At 40.5% G+C, this 18,364-nt stretch overlaps 1 protein-coding gene across 1 annotated transcript; it reads right to left on the minus strand.

Annotated features, from left to right (window-relative positions):
* Positions 1 to 3,000: 3,000 nt before the first annotated feature.
* On the minus strand, positions 3,001 to 4,678 carry LOC123982871 (UDP-glucuronosyltransferase 2C1-like). The gene has a single exon (XM_046068791.1). It carries the CDS (start codon positions 4,676 to 4,678, stop codon positions 3,098 to 3,100), a length of 1,581 nt encoding a protein of 526 aa, XP_045924747.1. The 3' UTR covers positions 3,001 to 3,097.
* Between the last annotated feature and the right edge of the window lie 13,686 nt (positions 4,679 to 18,364).

Raw genomic sequence — 18,364 nt, forward strand, 5'->3', positions numbered from 1 at the left:
AATGCCTATTTTGTATGCTGGGATGTATATGGCAGCTCCTGTCCGTCCGGTCTCTGGATCTTTAGAGCCATCAGTAAAGACCATGTGGTTATCTCTATAGTGCTGCTCTATGTAACTTTCTGCTATTCTTCCCGTGTGTGCTTGCTTGGATTTCTTTTTGATTATTTGCTGTATATGCAGGTCAATGGATGGATTTACAAAAAACCACGGAGGAAGATCTGGATATGGGACTACTGGGATATATTTTATACTGCACAAGCCAAGGCTTTCTGCTTTCGCATTTCCCACCCATCCAAAACTGAAACAGCTGCTCTTATTGTGTTCCCAACATTCTTCTAGGATGGCTTTAGCGGGGTGAGAGCTACAGTGTCCCTGAAGATTAGCCCAGTATGTTAGCATAATTCTTGTTCTTCTTATTCTTAGTGGCTGTTCCCCCATTTCCACTTGCATGGCAGCCACTGGAGAGGTCTTAAATGCTCTACTGCATGTCCTTAACGCTTGTGCCTGTTCCACATCTAGTTTTTTAAGATGGCATTCTGCTGCTGAGATATATGCTATACATCCATAATCTAGTGTAGATCTCATCAAGGTCTGGTATATTTTAAGCAATGTTGTAGTGGCCCCCCAGTCCCTTCCTGACAGACATCTTAAAAGGTTATTGATTTTTTTGCATTTGTCTTTGACCTTATCAGTGTGCTGTTTCCAGGTCAACTTTTCATCAAACAACACTCCTAACAGTCTGATAACTTTTACTTGTTCCAGGGTTTGATCATATAATTTTAAGGACACTTCTTTATGTCTCCTTGAAAAACATATCACTTGTGTCTTTGCACCCGACACCTTAAAACCCCAGTTATTTGCCCACTGTTCCACCTCCACAATTGCTGCCTGTAATTTTTTCTGAATAAATTTCAAATTCCGTCCTCTTACCCATAGGGCCCCATCGTCTGCATACAAGGACTTCCCAATACTTCTTTCCACTTTTTCAAAAATATCATTGATCATGATGTTAAATAGTACTGGACTACACACACTGCCTTGTGGAGTACCATTTTCAACTTTATAGAGTCTTGAATATTCTGTGCCCACCCTGACCTCTATTGCCCTGCCAAATAAAAAGTCCAACACCCAGTTGTACAGTCTACCACCTATACCTAATTTATTTAATTTGATAAGTAACCCTTCCTTCCATAACATATCGTATGCTTTTCCAATATCAAAAAAGACAGCTACCACAATCTCCCCATTTGTCTGAGCTTTTTTGATTTCAGATTCCAAACATAAAATAGAGTCCATTGTATTTCTCCCTTTCCGAAACCCACTTTGGTATGGTGAGTACAGATCTCTGCTTTCTAGAAAGAATGTTAATCTGTCTGTTTTCATATGTTCCATGGTTTTCAGTCATTTATCATCTTCAAAGAATAGTGTTTTATGCATTCATACATGATCGTTTAGGCCGTTTGTTTATTTAACCCCAATCCTAACCTCATCAGACCATGCCAACACAAGATGACAATAATGCAATGTTGTCTACTTTGTGTCAATTGGCAGTGAATGAAAGGATTACACAACATGTTGCAAGCAGGGGCATTTACAGGCTCTTGAAACACTGGGGGCTTAGCCCAGCCCAGAAATCTTTCATGTTTTCCCCCTGAAAAATGTGTGCTTGAAATACTTAATTTCCTGCATTCTGATGAATTTTTCTGAACCAATTTATTTATTTAGGAAATGTATTAATTTATATATATAAAAGGAAACACAAAATTCAGGTGACTGGTGACAATTCAAAATATAAAAATATAGTATAATATAATGCAGAATAAAGAATAAAGTCATAATATCTTAACAAAATTTTCCAAGGCTAAATCTCACCACAAATCCACACATTTCACCACCTCTGATAAAGTTCAGTTCACAGTCTTTTCAGAGGTAAGCATCCTGGAGCAGAGAGACAGTCAAACAGAGCAGAGGTGTCTCTAAGGGAGGGAGCTAAAATCTCAAACAAAGTGTAGCAATATTATTGCGAGTAGCCTCAGTTCTTCCAAGACCTGCGAGACAGGCTGCCTAATAAGATTGTTGCATATTAATAGGGAAAATATTTTTGATGATGTTGTTGAGCTACATTCGGGGCTAAAGCCTTGGGAAATGACCTGGCGACGCCGAAGGTTGCAAGCCTTTGTGCTGACAGCTATAATCTGAGAGCACAAACCAAATTGTCAGTGACTCTGAGTTGGCAGCATTCCACTGTTTGGATCTTAATCCTTCTTGTCTTTAGTCACTATGTTGGCGGTTTTAAACTTCCATTGAGTAATAAAATCGAATTACCATCATTGACAAAAACAACTTGTTATTACCTTACTGTAGAAATGTGTCCAGACGGTGTTGGAGAATTAGCAATCAGAATTCCGTGTGTGGGCTAGTCTACTGCATCATCATGCCGCTGAGAGTATGTGATCCCAAATAGCAATCAATAGAGATCAATCTGTTGAAAGAAACAGATGGTGCATTGTTCAAGGTGTTTTGTAGGCCTATTACACAGATTTGTATTACAGATTATTTTGCCCTGTGGCTCGGTGTGGCATGAGCACCTTCAAAAACTGCTTCTCACCGTCACAAGGCAGAAACACCTGAATCTAACTGAATTTTTATGTCGATTGAGGTGTTAGCCTATGTCAAAAGAAAGATGCACCACGTGGTGGTTGGAGGTGTAAACACAACTGAAGTCAAATGTGTACATGTAAGTTAAAATCGCTCACTACACATGGAAGAAAGTGAAGTTAAGAATGAGTCAGAAAACATATTTTAGCTTCTCCAGGTTGAATCGGACCTATACAGAGGTTGTGAAATCTCTTTCACTTAATAGAGCTACATTTTTACCCCATTTAGAGAACAACTTGTTTTACATTAATTCCTAGTTCTTTCAAATATCTTACTAAAAGATGAACATCATACAAATTAAAATAACATGCTGCCAAATATTTTATTAAAATTAGCAGCTGTCAAAATGGGCAGTGAAACAATTCTGATATTAATCTAAAAATTTGCCAAATCCATCTTCATATTGATTTAATGTACAACATGTGTATCCCTTGAATGATTAATCACGTTTCACTTTATGCTTACACACTGTAGTGTACAAACACCTCATCAAAATGAAAATAGCTAAAAGCACGAGCAACACAACTCCAGCCAGGAACAAAAATACATCAACAGAGTGGTAGTAATACCAGGGCAGTCTGTAGGACTCTGCTTTCAGGTGAGCTGCACCTTTGTGTCTCATAACAAACTCTATCCAGAAGAGGGCGCTATCCAGCGGCTTCAGCGGCTGATCTCTGTGCAGCCTGGAGAGTCTCTGCATGTTCATCTTGTAGGAAGGCTCATTTAGAACCTCCTGTATGGCCTTAAGGAAGTTGTTGTCTTTGTCCAGGGTATTAATGGTTAGAAGCTTAGCCGCTCCTCTCTCTTTCAGTCGCAGCAGGTTGTCGTATTGGTCGAAAAACAAAGGTAGACCCACAACTGGGACTCCGTGATAAATAGCTTCTTGAACTCCGTTTGTTCCTCCATGAGCCACAAATACTTTTATCTTGGGATGTCCTAAAAGATTATTCTGCGGCATCCAGTCTACTATTAAAGTGTTGTTGCCCAGAGTGGCTGGTCTGTCACCTCTATGCCTCCAGATGACTTTCTGAGGTAATTTGGCAAAAGCTGCAGCGATCTCGTTTGTCAGGTCTGCAGGAAGTTCACTTACAAAAGTCCCCAGAGACATGATGATGACTCCGTGCTCTCCAGAACTCTGCACAAACTCCTCCAGATGTTCAGGTAAAGGTTCAGCAGGTTTACACTGGAATCCTCCCATATAGATAACATTAGGCATGGTGGGACGAGGGAACTCAAACACAAAGTCTGCTCTCATGAGCCAAAGGTCTGCGTCAAGCATTAACTGGTTATAGTCATAATCAGGCCCGAGATATTTATCACATATTGTCTGGTACATTTGCTTTAACTGGTGATTTAGTGCATAGTTTATTAAATGCAAAACCATGTTTTTAACTCTCTGAAAAAAGCTCATCTTATCAGTGTAGCCAGATCCTGTTATAGGTATATATGATAAAGGTGAAGGAGCAATAGCAAGGTGACCCTCCTCACCTAGTAGCCAGCGAACATTATAAACCAAAGGGAGGTTCAAATATTTGGCCAAAATGACTCCACCACCCCAGCACGGGTCAGTGAGCATTACGTCGAACTTGCTGTCCTTCATCTTTCTCATCAATTCTTGGTCATCTAGTATTGCTGATACAGTTTCACCCACGACTGCGTGAACGTCAAAAATTATGCTCAACATTCCTACAGACGTGTGGAGAAAACTTGTCAAGGGAAGATCCCCCTTTTCAAATTCAACAAACTTAGTCATGATTTCTGTAATGAACTGCTGATCTAAGTTCCTCTCCACTTGAACTGTAAAGGTAATGTAATAAGAAGATTTATCCTTGATGTACCAGCTTTTGCTGGAGTGTAAAATAGTTATACTGTGTCCTCTGGAGTTCAAAGCTTGAAGCAGGATATCCATGTTTATCCAGTGGCTGCCATCACTTGGAAAGACCAAGATGTTGCCACTTTGACAGACTCTGGGAATGAGGACAAGAAGCAGCAAAGCACTGCAAGAGCAGATCAGCCTCATCTGAAATGAAAACAACGGACAAACAATTGAAAAAAATCCAATTACAGTGGAATTGTAGACTACTGCATAGGCATTAATAGGCCTGTTGAAAATCCCTGGATCTCAAAAAGCTTTTTAAAATAAAAAATAATACTAAAAAGAACATTTATCTTATTATTTTATTTATTTTTCTATCATTCCAACCATGCATTAAAGCCCTTGAAATAATATGATATCATTGGGTCCTCTGTCCAAGCAGTAGATTGAAATTCACAACACTGCATGCCTGCATTTAGAGTGAGCATGAGAGAAGAGAGAGAGAAAGGTGTTTATTCAATTAGACACATGGCATAACAAGTTAGCAACAGCAAATGAGACAGTTGATATCTAGTGACTTTTATTGCTTCGTAGATTTTTGGTAGACAGGTGGTGGTGTGCAAAGGTGAAAATGTGAAGATTTCTGGGCTGGGCTATGCACCCAATGTATTAAGATCCTAAGGCAACTGTAACAATTTCATACTCTTACTCTTACTTTTTGTAAAACCTTCAGTCAACACAAAACATTAACATGATGCTTAAATGATGCTGTTGCAAGTTGCCCATGCTGTATGAAACATCAGACTCTCTTATAGGACAACTATTATTTCTTACTTTCATGATTTCTTTGATTCTGTACCTCCATTATTTTCCACTGCAACTTCATTTGTTTTTTAAATCAGCTCCACATTAAAAATTGTCAGAAAACTAGGCTACACTTAGTGTTCCAGTCAAGTTAAAAGTCAGCAATCAATGTTGATTAGATTGAAGATGGATTAGACTGAAGGTAGGCTCAGTTTCTAATCGTTTTTGCAAAATAGGCCTACGCTGTACTACAGCAAGATTAAATTTAATTTAGGAACTAAGTGTTATACAAACCCATCTACGGTATAAAAAAAAACCTTAACACAGAACGTTCCCACTTACTGTAGCCTGTTACTGCACACAAGACATGTTTACTCTGGAGCGATCGCGCACACTGACAGCTGATACATGGTCCTTATACTAATGTCTGGTGTCAGAGGACAGTCACAAAAAAAGGAAGGCATGCGGACATCCGGACAGTATGACGATTTTTTCGTCACATGTACTCGCTGACGCGGAAAGTATAGCCTACACTTGCTTTAGAGAACTGCTCAGAACCAGTGAAAGGGAGGAGCACGTTTACTCTGTTGTTTCACTGGAGATGAACAGTAACTGTTGACAGTGTGTGGAAACACCAGTGATAAGGAAGTTACTGATTGATGGGGTCTGGGCATTAACATTCAGAAGCAATATGTTGACATAGGCTACACAGGGTCACAATTAGCAAGTCATTTATCATCTTCAAAGTGTAACTATGTGTTTTATGCATTCATTCATGATCATTTAGGCCATTTGTTTATTTAACCCTAATCCTAACCTCATCAGACCATGCCAACACAAGATGCCAATATGGCGATCTTGTCTGCTTACAATCAATGTGTCACTTGGCAGTGAATGAAAGGATTACACAACAGGCCTTTTTACTAACAGGAGAGCATAACCCAAATTGTGAGTGACCCTGAGTTGGCATCATTCCAATATTTGGATCTTCTTTAGTCACTCCTACAGTAGGCTATGCAGGCTGTTTTAAGCTTCCATTGAATAATACAATTAAATTACCATTATTGACAAACACAACTTGTGTTTGCAGCCCATTAAAATCAATTTGATATCAGCAACTATGTTCTTTGAAAGTTGCATAATTTACTGAACACAGAAATTTTTAGTTTTAATGCACTGTATAGCGCTTTTCTAGTCCTTGCGACCACTCACACACAATCATATACTGAGCCTAAGCGCTCAAACGGAAACTAACATTCACACACAGAAGGAACCGCCATCAAGCAATCCAGGGTTCAGTATCTTGCCCAAGGAAACTTCGACAAGCAGCATAGGAGCCAGGGAATTGAACCGCTAATCTTCTGATTGAACTGCTGATATATTAACAGGCAACCCAGTCTTCCTCTTGAGCCACAGCTAGTGTTATGGTTTAGTATTAGTATCATTACACAGATCGTATGTTAGTATAATATTCAATTTATATGGGGGTTTTTTTTGCGGTGTATTTGCTCACAGCCAACTTCAGATTTTATGAAACATACAATCCCAATCCCAATACCATACAGCATCTCTGGTTCCCACAAAATACTGTCACCATGGAAGCAGCTGCATGGAGGGGGCGACTATCCTTGTCTATGATTAGTGACCACGGGAATGCTAGGAGAAGGGGAGGGGGAAACGGGCGGGCTCTCTGAAGGAAGAGGAGGAGGAGGAGATTAGGATGCGTTGCATGTGCACAATTGGAGGCAGCAGGGAGTGAAGCAGCATCTGTATGAGGCGAGAGAAAGGAACCTGCATGGAAATGGAGGAGCGCTAGAGCAGCACTGTCGCTGTTGTCAAGACTCCCACTGCCTCAACCACCACTGTCACTCTGGATTGGGTATTAATGGAAGACACTCAGAGTAGGTATGTATACAGCCTTTGTGTGATTACTATTTGAAATGTAATAATTACCTTGGAGAGGGTCAGGTTAGCAAGGTGAGGGTAGGTTGCATTCTTGGCTAGTGCGGGAAGCTGTACATTAAAAGTGTGTGATTAATACAGTTTGTTATGTAGTACGGACAACACCAGGATTGTTTTTTTGTTGTTGTTTTTTAGCTTTACACAGCCTATTGACAGAAATTTATCGCTGTGACTGAATGTAGCTTCACCAAAGGGGAGCAGGGGTGACAGCCTTGGGATTTGAACCCTTAACCTAAAGCAGGATTAAAGCCATGCTCTAATAGTTTAGATGTTTGCCCAGTGTACACAAAATCTACCATTTTTAATAACCATTGTTTTAATACTTATTTTCCAGCTCTGTGATGCTTGAGGGACCAGCTGTGTGGATCTACTGCCACCTCTGATATGATGCTGAGAGCAGGAGGGGCAGCCACCTCGCTCGCCCTGCTGCTGCTGCTGCCATTGCTGTGCTGCTGCCACCTGTGCCACTCACTGCGTAAGTTTCCCAAGGACCGGGAATGCCTCATCAAATTACCATGGTGCAATGTAATAGCTTCAGTATGACAGATGGCATTGTCGAAGATAAGTTGGACTCTAGCGGATATGTAGAAACAGAAAAAGAAGAAGTAGATACTGGCAGATGGTTGGTGAAAAGTGAAGGGGGCTTGCCAAGTTAGCGTCAAACTAAAAGTATGGGTGTCAGTGTGACCACTTTCCCTCTCATATCAAATTTTACAGTTTGATTTCCATTTATTAATTAATGATTTCAGCTGCATGGAGGCAATGATCATTGAGCTCAGAATATTACACAAAAGGGAAGAAAACCATGGCTATCAAACAGGCAGCACATTTCTAATAGCTAATAAGTGAAAGACTATAAACATTTAAGTAAACATCTTGCCTACAATGTCTCCTAAACACCAGAAACCTAATAACCAAAGAGTATGAATAGGGAGACAAAAGTTGGGCCTTGTGCTTTTGCTGGCTTTGTGGGGATTCACCATTAACATGATTTTACCTTGCTACATAATGCAGAATCAGTAATGCAAAAGACCAAGATATTAATGGACTAATGCTGCAGTGTTCAGGTCATGTTGGAAAGAGGGGAAAGATAACCATAATTACGACTTCAATTACATTTAAATTTGGCTGAGGTAAGGTGTCCATGTTTCCTTGGTTGGATGTAATAATAATAATAATAATAATAATAATAATAATAATAATCTTTATTTGTAGAGCACTTTTCAAAAACAAGTTACAAAGTGCTTTAACAAGTGTAAATACAATAATACCCAAAAGACAATAATACAAAAACAATATAAGATAAAAGCAAGAAAACATTGAAAAGACTAAAATACACATTTAAGATAAATATAAAATTAGTAAAATAGAATAAAATAAAAGGGATAAAATAAAGTCAAATAAGATCGGGAAAAGCTCTCCTATAAAAGTATGTTTTAAGAAGGGACTTAAAAGAGTTCACTGACTCAGCTGACCTGATATCCTCAGGCAGGCTGTTCCAGAGCCTCGGGGCCCTGACAATAAACGCTCTGTCCCCTTTAGTTTTCAGTCGAGATTCTGGAACAGACAACAGACCTCTGCCCGAGGATCTCAAGGTACGTGCTGGTGTGAATGGGACTAAAACGTCAGAAATATAACAAGGCGAGAGGCCATGAAGAGCTTTAAAAGTGATCAATAGAATTTTAAAGTCAATTCTAAAACACACTGAGAGCCAGTGTAATGAAGCTAAAATAGGAGTAATATTTCTTTGTTCTGGTTAAAAGCCTGGCAGCTGAGTTCTGGACAGTCTGGAGTCGATCAATAGATTTTTGGGTTAAACAGGTGAAAAGGCTGTTGCAGTAATCCAGGCGTGATGAGATGAAGGCATGTAAAATAGTCTCGGTGTCCTTAAAAGTTAACATAGATCAAATATTTGCAATATTTCTAAGTTGATAAAAACATGAAAACACAAATTTAAATTACTATCAAACCAAACACCAAGGTTCTTTGCAACAGGCTTAATGTGATTTACTAAGAAACCAGCAGATGGCAGTATTTGTCTTGCCATCTGCTGGGACCCAATGACCAGGATTTCTGTTTTGTCTGAGTTCAGCTGGAGGAAATTATTTGACATCCATTTTTTAACTTCACAAAGGCAGTTGTTAAGTGAACTCCAGGGTCTGTGGATCTGACGGGCAAGTATATTTGTGTGTCATCAGCATAAATATAAATATGAAAAGAAATGCCATGTTTATGGATAATATGTCCAAAGGGAAGCAGATACAAGGAAAACAAAATGGGTCCTAAGACCGACCCCTGAGGAACACCACATTTAACTGGACAGAACGAAGCGCCATAGTTGTTTACAGACACGCAAAACTTCCTATTTGACAGGTAGGATGAAAACCATTCTAGGGCAGTACCAGAGATCCCCACCCAGTGCCTCAGTCTGTCTACCATGATGTTGTGATCAATGTATTGATCATACTTACCCACACATCACATTTATGACTTGGTTGTTGAAATGAAAACTTTGGAAACTTGTAAGTATGATAACTCTGATATGGCATGCAGGTAGTTATCAACAGGTGGACAAATGGTTGGGGCTTTTCAATCAGTACAGCATATGACACCCTCCATGCTTGGACCCTCAATTTCGGATACCCCCCCCCAATAAAATAACTCTAACAGGGAAAAATTAAAGAAACATCAGGAAGAGCAAGAGCATAAATAGATAAGGCAGAACTAAAGTATGGATAAATAGGATGACATGACCCCTTCCCCATCATGGAGACCTGGAAAGAGGACAGACACAAACATACAAGTGGCAAAGCTCATGCACTCCATTCACACAGAAATAAACAAAGAAATAGAGACACACAGAGGGAGAGACATGCGTACAAGGAAGAGAGAAATACAAGAGGAGAGGTTGAATCCCCTGGAGGACGAAGATACAGATCCAAAACATCTGGAATGAGGCACCAACAGCCAGGGTAGGGAAAGAGTGGTCCCGGGACTGTTGATGTCTTGAGTGAAAAGAAAGGACTAGGAGACAAGGGCAAATATTTCTTGTTACTGTTAGCGGGGACGAAAAAAACATCCCAGTGGATGAACGAAACAATCTCATCACTACAAGGTCTGCTGCCTATCTGCAACCCCACCATGTCCTCCTCCTGTTTTGTCTGCCTCGATGTTCTCCTGTGGCATCGCAAGGTTGGTTTGAATAACTCACTAGATTTGTCGCTAGTTGCTGTTTAGAAATAAAGTCGCTGAGGGTCAGAAAAAAGCAGGCAGCAAAGTCATTTCTAGGCACAATTCAGAGGTCGCTTGCTATTTGTAGGGACAGTTCCCTACAGTCCCTACTAAATTCTATGCCCTCGCAAGGAGGAGAAACAGAGAGAATAAGCCGAGATCATGGGACAACAAACAAAGAGAGTGTTCGAGAGATACAGTGGATTTCAGAAAGTTTATAGTTTTCTCATTGGCAGGACAAACATGGATTATAAGTACTAGGCTAAATAGATTTTTTGAGACAACTGAGGCCAACCCTTCAGAAGGATCATGGTAACAGACACGAGGCCTGATGTAACCAAGATAAACAACTCACTGAGTTAAGTTAAGAATAAAATGTGTACAGCTTAAATAATTAGGCAGCTGATAGCTGTCGTTTATGCTGCATATACTGAGGTGAACTGGTGATGAGCTGAGGCAGTAAACTCTGTAGTGACAGGTTGCGGGCAGGTGAGGAATGATAGGAGCGGTTTGTACAGTACAGCACAGAGATGAACCATATGTACTAGCTGGAGAGAGGGGAAGAGAGGAACTGCTGTTGCCATGACAGTGTGTACATATTTGTATGTATGTACTGTACACTATACTGTACACTCACCTAAAGGATTATTAGGAACACCATACTAATACTGTGTTTGACCCCCTTTCGCCTTCAAAACTGCCTTAATTCTACGTGGCATTGATTCAACAAGGTGCTGAAAGCATTCTTTAGAAATGTTGGCCCATATTGATAGGATAGCATCTTGCAGTTGATGGAGATTTGTGGGATGCACACCCAATTGGCACTAAGGGGCCTAAAGTGTGCCAAGAAAACATCCCCCACACCATTACACCACCACCACCAGCCTGCACAGTGGTAACAAGGCATGATGGATCCATGTTCTCATTCTGTTTACGCCAAATTCTGACTCTACCATCTGAATGTCTCAACAGAAATCGATACTCATCAGACCAGGCAACATTTTTCCAGTCTTCAACTGTCCAATTTTGTGAGCTCTTGCAAATTGTAGCCTCTTTTTCCTATTTGTAGTGGAGATGAGTGGTACCCAGTGGGGTCTTCTGCTGTTGTAGCCCATCCGCCTCAAGGTTGAGCGTGTTGTGGCTTCACAAATGCTTTGCCACATACCTCAGTTGTAACGAGTGGTTATTTCAGTCAAAGTTGCTCTTCTATCAGCTTGAATCAGTCGGCCCATTCTCCTCTGACCTCTAGCATCAACAAGGCATTTTCGCCCACAGGACTGCCGCATACTGGATGTTTTTCCCTTTTCACACCATTCTTTGTAAACCCTAGAAACGGTTGTGCGTGAAAATCCCAGTAAGTGAGCAGATTGTGAAATACTCAGACCGGCCCGTCTGGCACCAACCATGCCACGCTCAAAATTGCTTAAATCACCTTTTTTTCCCCATTCTGACATTCAGTTTGGAGTTCAGGAGATTGTCTTGACCAGGACCACACCCCTAAATGCATTGAAGCAACTGCCATGTGATTGGTTGATTAGATAATTGCATTAATGAGAAATTGAATAGGTGTTCCTAATAATCCTTTAGGTGAGTGTATAATGTTGTATTCAAACCTGTCTTGAGTGAATTTAAAAGATTGGTTGCTTTTTGTAAGATCAATAGATTTAAATGTGTAGTACTTTTTACTTTGATTATTTAAGTATTTTTAAAATTGGGATTGGCATTTTTCATGTAGTATCTGTACTTTTACTTAAATATGAAAATTCCTCGCCTATCCTTTGGCTCTACATCCGGGACAACGGCTTACGTGGGTCTGCCGGCCCCTGTCAGTTTAATCAGCTTGGCTGCCTGGCTGACTTTGATCCACTACCAAAGGCCTCAAGCTCCGTCAGGGCCACAGCCAGGCCATGCTGGGCCCCTTGAGCACTCAACCTTCCCTCTACCCTGGTACTCTGACTCTGGGCAGCATGAGGTGGCCAACATTCCCCATATACACCTGTCATCCAAGTATGTGCATGGCAGTTTTCACCGATGATCCAGCACAATTGGGAAACAATCCATGAGGCTCCTGCTTGTGATGAAGATGCCAGATTTTAAATTGAGATGTGAAGAACTGCAAAATGTAAATGCACACACACTTGCAGACAAGGGAGAAGAAACCAGCAGAAAGATGCATGGCTCAGCATGTATGATGGGACAGTCTTTGCAACTTCCAAAGGTGACCAAATGCAGCCAGTGGTATGGAATGCAATGAATATCAGTTCAAAAATATTTCATTTACTTTTTCTGTTTACTATTCTGTAATGTAATTATAAGAGATCAAAGGCCCATGCCAACATGTACACACTCCAAGAATCTGCAGATATTCAGTGCATTCTAGTGAAAAGCTGTATCTTGTAGTAAGAGGCTTTTGAGCAATCATTCACAATCCAACTAGTGCCTCAGTGCAAGAGAAGCAACTTGGTATTCAGCTGCTTGCATTAAGGCCTTAACTCAAATTGCCACGAAACACAATAGTATAATGTGAAAGCAGGCTGGTGCGCATTTTGCTTCAAAGCCCGTTCTTACGTGACATTGGAATTGTGCCACTCTATCCCGCCTGGAATCACCTCGCCGTGCTCGCCTCTGTAAACAGCTGCTTTGAGAGTATTCCCGTGGGGTTACCGGGGGGACAGGGAGGGGTCACTAAGCTTTGCCTGTTTATTCTGGAGAATAAGCACTACAAAGCGTGTAAAACAATTAGATTAGCATAAATATGTTCAATTATACATGCAGATTTAAGGCCCAGTGTTTTGCAAAAGGGAGAAATTCTACTGAATTATTTAGAATGTACAAATATTGGTTAAATGCAGTTGAAACAACAACAAGCAATACAACTTCATTACTCTTCAGTGGAGTGGGAGTGCACCATATGCCTCTGTCCACATTGGTTAAATGTTTTATTTACTCACTGTTTGCCATAAGCACACAGGAAATATGCATGTATAGAGAGATGGAAGAAAACAACTTGAGAGTAGAGAGGATGTAAAAGACTGGCAGATGGCACTCAGCTTTATTGCAGTTCTGTCATGAAAAGAAAGATGTTCAGAATAAGTTAGGCTATTTAGAAATGCCATCAGTCAGTATCTCAGTGGTGTTGTCGGAAAGTCTCCTACCTCTCAGCCTTAACCAAACATGGTACACCTGAACAGATAGTCCTGGCTCAGCAGTGGCCGTTCTAGACCAATTTCATTGAGGGGGCCAGGCTGAGGCCAGTTGTTTTGTCAGAGGGGCACATTCTGGGACAAAAGAGACAAAGGCAATGTTCAAGCTTTCACAATGTCTTGTTTAGTATATAATGTAATGTTTTGGTATGGTTCAGTAACTTACAGTTATTTGTTTCAGTAACAGGATCTTTTCAGTAACTTAGTTATAGTTTTAAAAATTACATTATACAAAAAAACCCTACTGTTAACTTTAGCTCACAGTGCATTCTTTGATTTTGAACACTTCTTTGTAAGGCTTAATGAACAGTATAAGCTCTAGTGTATTAGACATTCTCTGGATCCCAGTTTGTATTTTGTATCCCACTATAACTTTTGCAAGGAAAATACAAACTTCTCCATATTCACCCGTTATTAGTCCTGATGTGAAGTATACACAAAATTAAATATTTGATAGTAGGCCAAACTTTGATGCATTATGGACTGGGATAACATATTTTGGCAGGCTGCATGTCCAGCCTGGTAGTACCAGTAGGCTACTGTTATCACTTTTCTGTATGAAAAGTGCTGTTTAAATTCAATGCATTATTAAATTGTTATTATAATAATTTACCCTTTAAGAAGGGGTACTCAATTTCCAGCAATATCCATAGGCTATCCCTGCAATGGAAAGAGGGATTACAAGGAGAAAATATTGTCTAAAATGTTGCCTACAGTTTAATGTACATTTTGTCGCAAGGAAGATATATTACTATGATCACTGCAGACCAGGGCAATTTAATTATAGATTCGATTGGGCCGGATTTTAAAACCAGGACACAGAGATGGGCCGGACATTTTCTCATAAGTTGGGATCATTAGGATTTTACTGACACACTTGTATTGGTAATCCTTATTGGTATCGATGCTCTTAGCAGTCCTATTTATTACTAAATAATTGCATATATTATTTAAAAAAATAATTTCACATTTTTTATTAACTAAATGTTTTTTCTAGAGCAGCAACATGATTTACAACAAAAGTCACTAATATCTCACTGGAAACAAATCTATGTCAATAAAATAAACCATATTCCTGACAACATACTGAGTGAAGTTTAGAAAGAATGAACAACTCAGTCCCTCCTGTCCTCCTCCTCCCTCTACTGCTGCTGGTAGAGAGGAGGGTTTGTCTCTGCCACCAGCTGAGTTTATAATGTGCCATATTTTGTATGTATGTGGCAAACTAAGCTAAACAGTTACTAAAGACAGACAGCTTTCACTTTAGCTTGTTTTTAATAATAAGCTATTAGCCAAACTAGCACTGTGCCTGTGTAAAACCAAAACACAGCTGCAGTGGATGAGGGACTGAGCAGATTAAAACAATGCCTTTTGCATGTTTATGCTTATTAAACAGGTGTGCTGGTAAAGTATTGTTTTTTACTCGCTAAGTTTTTATTGCACCGCGCACTTACACTAACGAGCGAGGGAGTGTAGTTGTTAATGTCCGCTGATCAGCTGGTTGACTTTGCTCCGCGTGTGCGCCCGCGTGTGTGTGGAGGCGCCCTGCAGACACACAGAGGAGGGGAGAGGCTGCAGGTTGGATGTGTTGAGCCGTAATTGGCGGTGATCGTTACGGTGCATGTGAAACTCAACAAATATAAGAAGGAAACGACATAGCTCACTCTTTAGCTACTTCCATACACTTTAGCCGACATATAATATACATATACAATGGTGCTGCTGTGGACTTTTCTTTCAGAGGGTCCAAGTTATGTGTTACACGGGCACTGGCCCCTATTCGGCTCCCCCCCAAAACCGCCACAGTGGCTAAGGCCAGGTCTTTACCCTTTTGCTTGTTGGTGCATATGAGTGTTATATAGCAGACCCTCAATTCATTGTTGCAGTACAGAAGATGCATTATTTGTGTCAGCTATTACTATTTGATATCATTGTTGTTCTCTTGTATCTTCAATAATATTCTGGATTTTTTATACTGAAAAAAGCTCTAAATGTGTTGACTACGGAGATCTGAAGTAATCAGGAAAATCATTTCTAAGCAGACTTATAGACGTTTATCCTGAATGGACATTAACAAAATTGCTATCAGTAGAAGGAGTTCCTATGATTCTAAGAGTATGTGTGCAATGTCCGTATGAACAGACACTATAAGGTGAAAAAGTGTGATTCATTAATGCAGGTTCAAACTGTGAAGAGCCTTTTCTTTTTTTTTTTACTTAAGCTGCAGTTCAAGTGTGTGAGAGTGAGAGACTGTGCATTCAGACCTGGTGTCTTCTATGGAACACATGTGCTCTAACAGAAGATACTGTTTACACACACTTCAAGATAAGCCACACACAGACACACACTGATGCTGCCGAGGTGAGCAATAATCTGCAAGGTCAAGGGAGCTGCAGTTGATGTACCTGGTGATACATACAAGTTGTCTGTCTAGTGCTTGCTCCAGGGAAATCATTAGATCCATAACACTGGGATGCATGTACATCACTGGATTGTTTGTGCGGATGTGTAGTGCAGAGGTACCAGGGGACCCAGACTAGTCATTTCAAGCATGAAATGATCATCCCATTGGTCTAAAAGGAGAAGAGAAAATTAACCTTGGAATGATGTATGGATGAAGGAATGCAAAAAAGGAGGGATAGAGCACAGAAAGCAGGAGAAAGAGAAGATGATCGACAAGAACAGAGCAATGTAATATAAATGGGCTTCATATTAGAGTTGGGTGTAAACAAAAAGTAGGTTGTAATTCTCTCTCTTAAAAACAGACCAGACTGCAGTAAATAAACACAGACTCCACAAATGCTTTTGCCCGTTATTCTCATGCTCACTCTCCTTTTTTCTCTCTCTCTTCTCTCCCTTGCCACATTTCTGCACTCATTCATTCATGTAAAAACACACACACACACACACACACACACACACACACCCTCTCTAGTACTGCTCCATTACCAGCAGTTCCCAGTGATTGAGGATTCCTATGGTAATGGTTGTGTGGGGCTACCCTGGCTGCCAGCTGGCTCGTACCATGACTGATAACGTGTGTATGTGTGTGTGTGTGTGTGTGTGTGTGAGTGTGGGTTATTGCACATGTGCATTCGCGTTTTTTCCCTGGCTCCACCTGCTTGTGGGATCGCATCAAAAGTACTTTTCTAGGCTTCAGTAAAGTTTCACAAAACTCTAATTTTCATAGATAAAACATTCATAAAACTAGTAGTGTTAAGTGGGCATCCTGGTGACCTGTGTGCACCTCACCCTGGGCAAATGAAAGACACACATACTGCTTGACCTGATCTTTCTTGCTATAGCTTTAAGGTTCAAGGTAGATTTATTTATACTTTTACAACACAGTTTTGTATAATAGGATAAAGTTGTAGTTCCCTTTATTCTACTCACAAAAAGCAAAAGGTTATATACAAAAATATATACAGTAGATGTGTGGATAAATAAGTCATAGAAACAAAACTATTGGCATGGTACAGTGCTGAGACTGAATTTAAGTCTCATAGCTTAGGGGAAAAAGCTGCTCTGCAGTTTGGTTGTGTGACAGCAGATACTTATGTATCTCTTTCCAGACGGCAGTGGGGTGAACCGGCTGTGGCTGGGTGGGTACTGCCTTATAAGCTGGGCATACACTGCACAATTTTAGAAATCTCTCACTGTACGAGTAAATCATCTGCAACATAAAGCCAAAGCTCACAATGTATGTGCTCACACTGTACATGTATAATTATTGACAATAGTCAAGAAAGATTTTTTTTGGATGCTACGAGGGAGGTATTACTTTTTTGAATTTGAGTTAAACTATCTACGTTTTACTGTACAGATTGTTAACTTGATAGCAAACGTTGTGTTGCCATGGCAATTTCAGACGCCGTTCATCCCTTTACGAAGGCGCTGTGAGAAAAAAAGGTTCTCATCGTGGTGAATCCACTCATGGCTGTCTGTCATGTCAGAAATTCATCCGATCGTCCGACGGCCGTTTGGGAGCAGTTGATCGTTCCTCTCTCCCCCATATACATTGCACCAACTCTAAAATATGTCGTGCAGCTTGAAAATTGGGTCAGAAACAGGCTGAAATTGTACAGTGTAAGCCCAGCTTTAGGCTGTGTTCAGACTGCAGGCCAAAGTGACCCAAATTTTGTTCATTTGTGACCCAGATCTTATTTTGACAGTGTGAACAGGCCAAGTCACATGGAATCTGTTCTTGTTCCAGATATCACAAGTCTCTTTGAAGACTGCTGAGAAAAACTGGGGTCCCTGGTCTGAGAGGATGTAATCTGGGACACCCCATCTAGTGAGGATTTCCTGGGTCAGTACTTTAGACACTGTCTCCACCGTTGCTTACAGCAACGTACACTCTGGAACTCTGTGGAAATGGGCCCATAAAATCCACCCCAAGCATCTCCCAGGGTCTCTTCACAATAGTCTGTTGTAGTTTCCCTGCCAGCTTGCGGCTTTCTGGTTTGTATCTCTGACGGGATCTGACAGTTTTGCATGTAGTTCTTTACCTCCAAACTCAATCCTGGCCAGTATAACAACGCTTGCATCCGTTTATGGGTCTTGTATCTACCAAGATGGCCTGATATCGAGTCCTCATGGAACGTCTGCAGAGGAGTTCCCTCAGACGGAAGCTGCACGAGTCAGTAGACTTTGTCCTCTAAGATGTTGAACTTGATAGAGTCATTTACAG

Source organism: Micropterus dolomieu, linkage group LG14 (assembly GCF_021292245.1).
Source record: "Micropterus dolomieu isolate WLL.071019.BEF.003 ecotype Adirondacks linkage group LG14, ASM2129224v1, whole genome shotgun sequence".
In the NCBI taxonomy this organism is placed as follows: domain Eukaryota; kingdom Metazoa; phylum Chordata; class Actinopteri; order Centrarchiformes; family Centrarchidae; genus Micropterus; species Micropterus dolomieu.

What these genes read in the sequence shown, in the direction of transcription:
- LOC123982871 (XM_046068791.1), bottom strand. Translation starts at nt 4,678, where the DNA reads ATGAGGCTGATCTGCTCTTGCAGTGCTTTGCTGCTTCTTGTCCTCATT.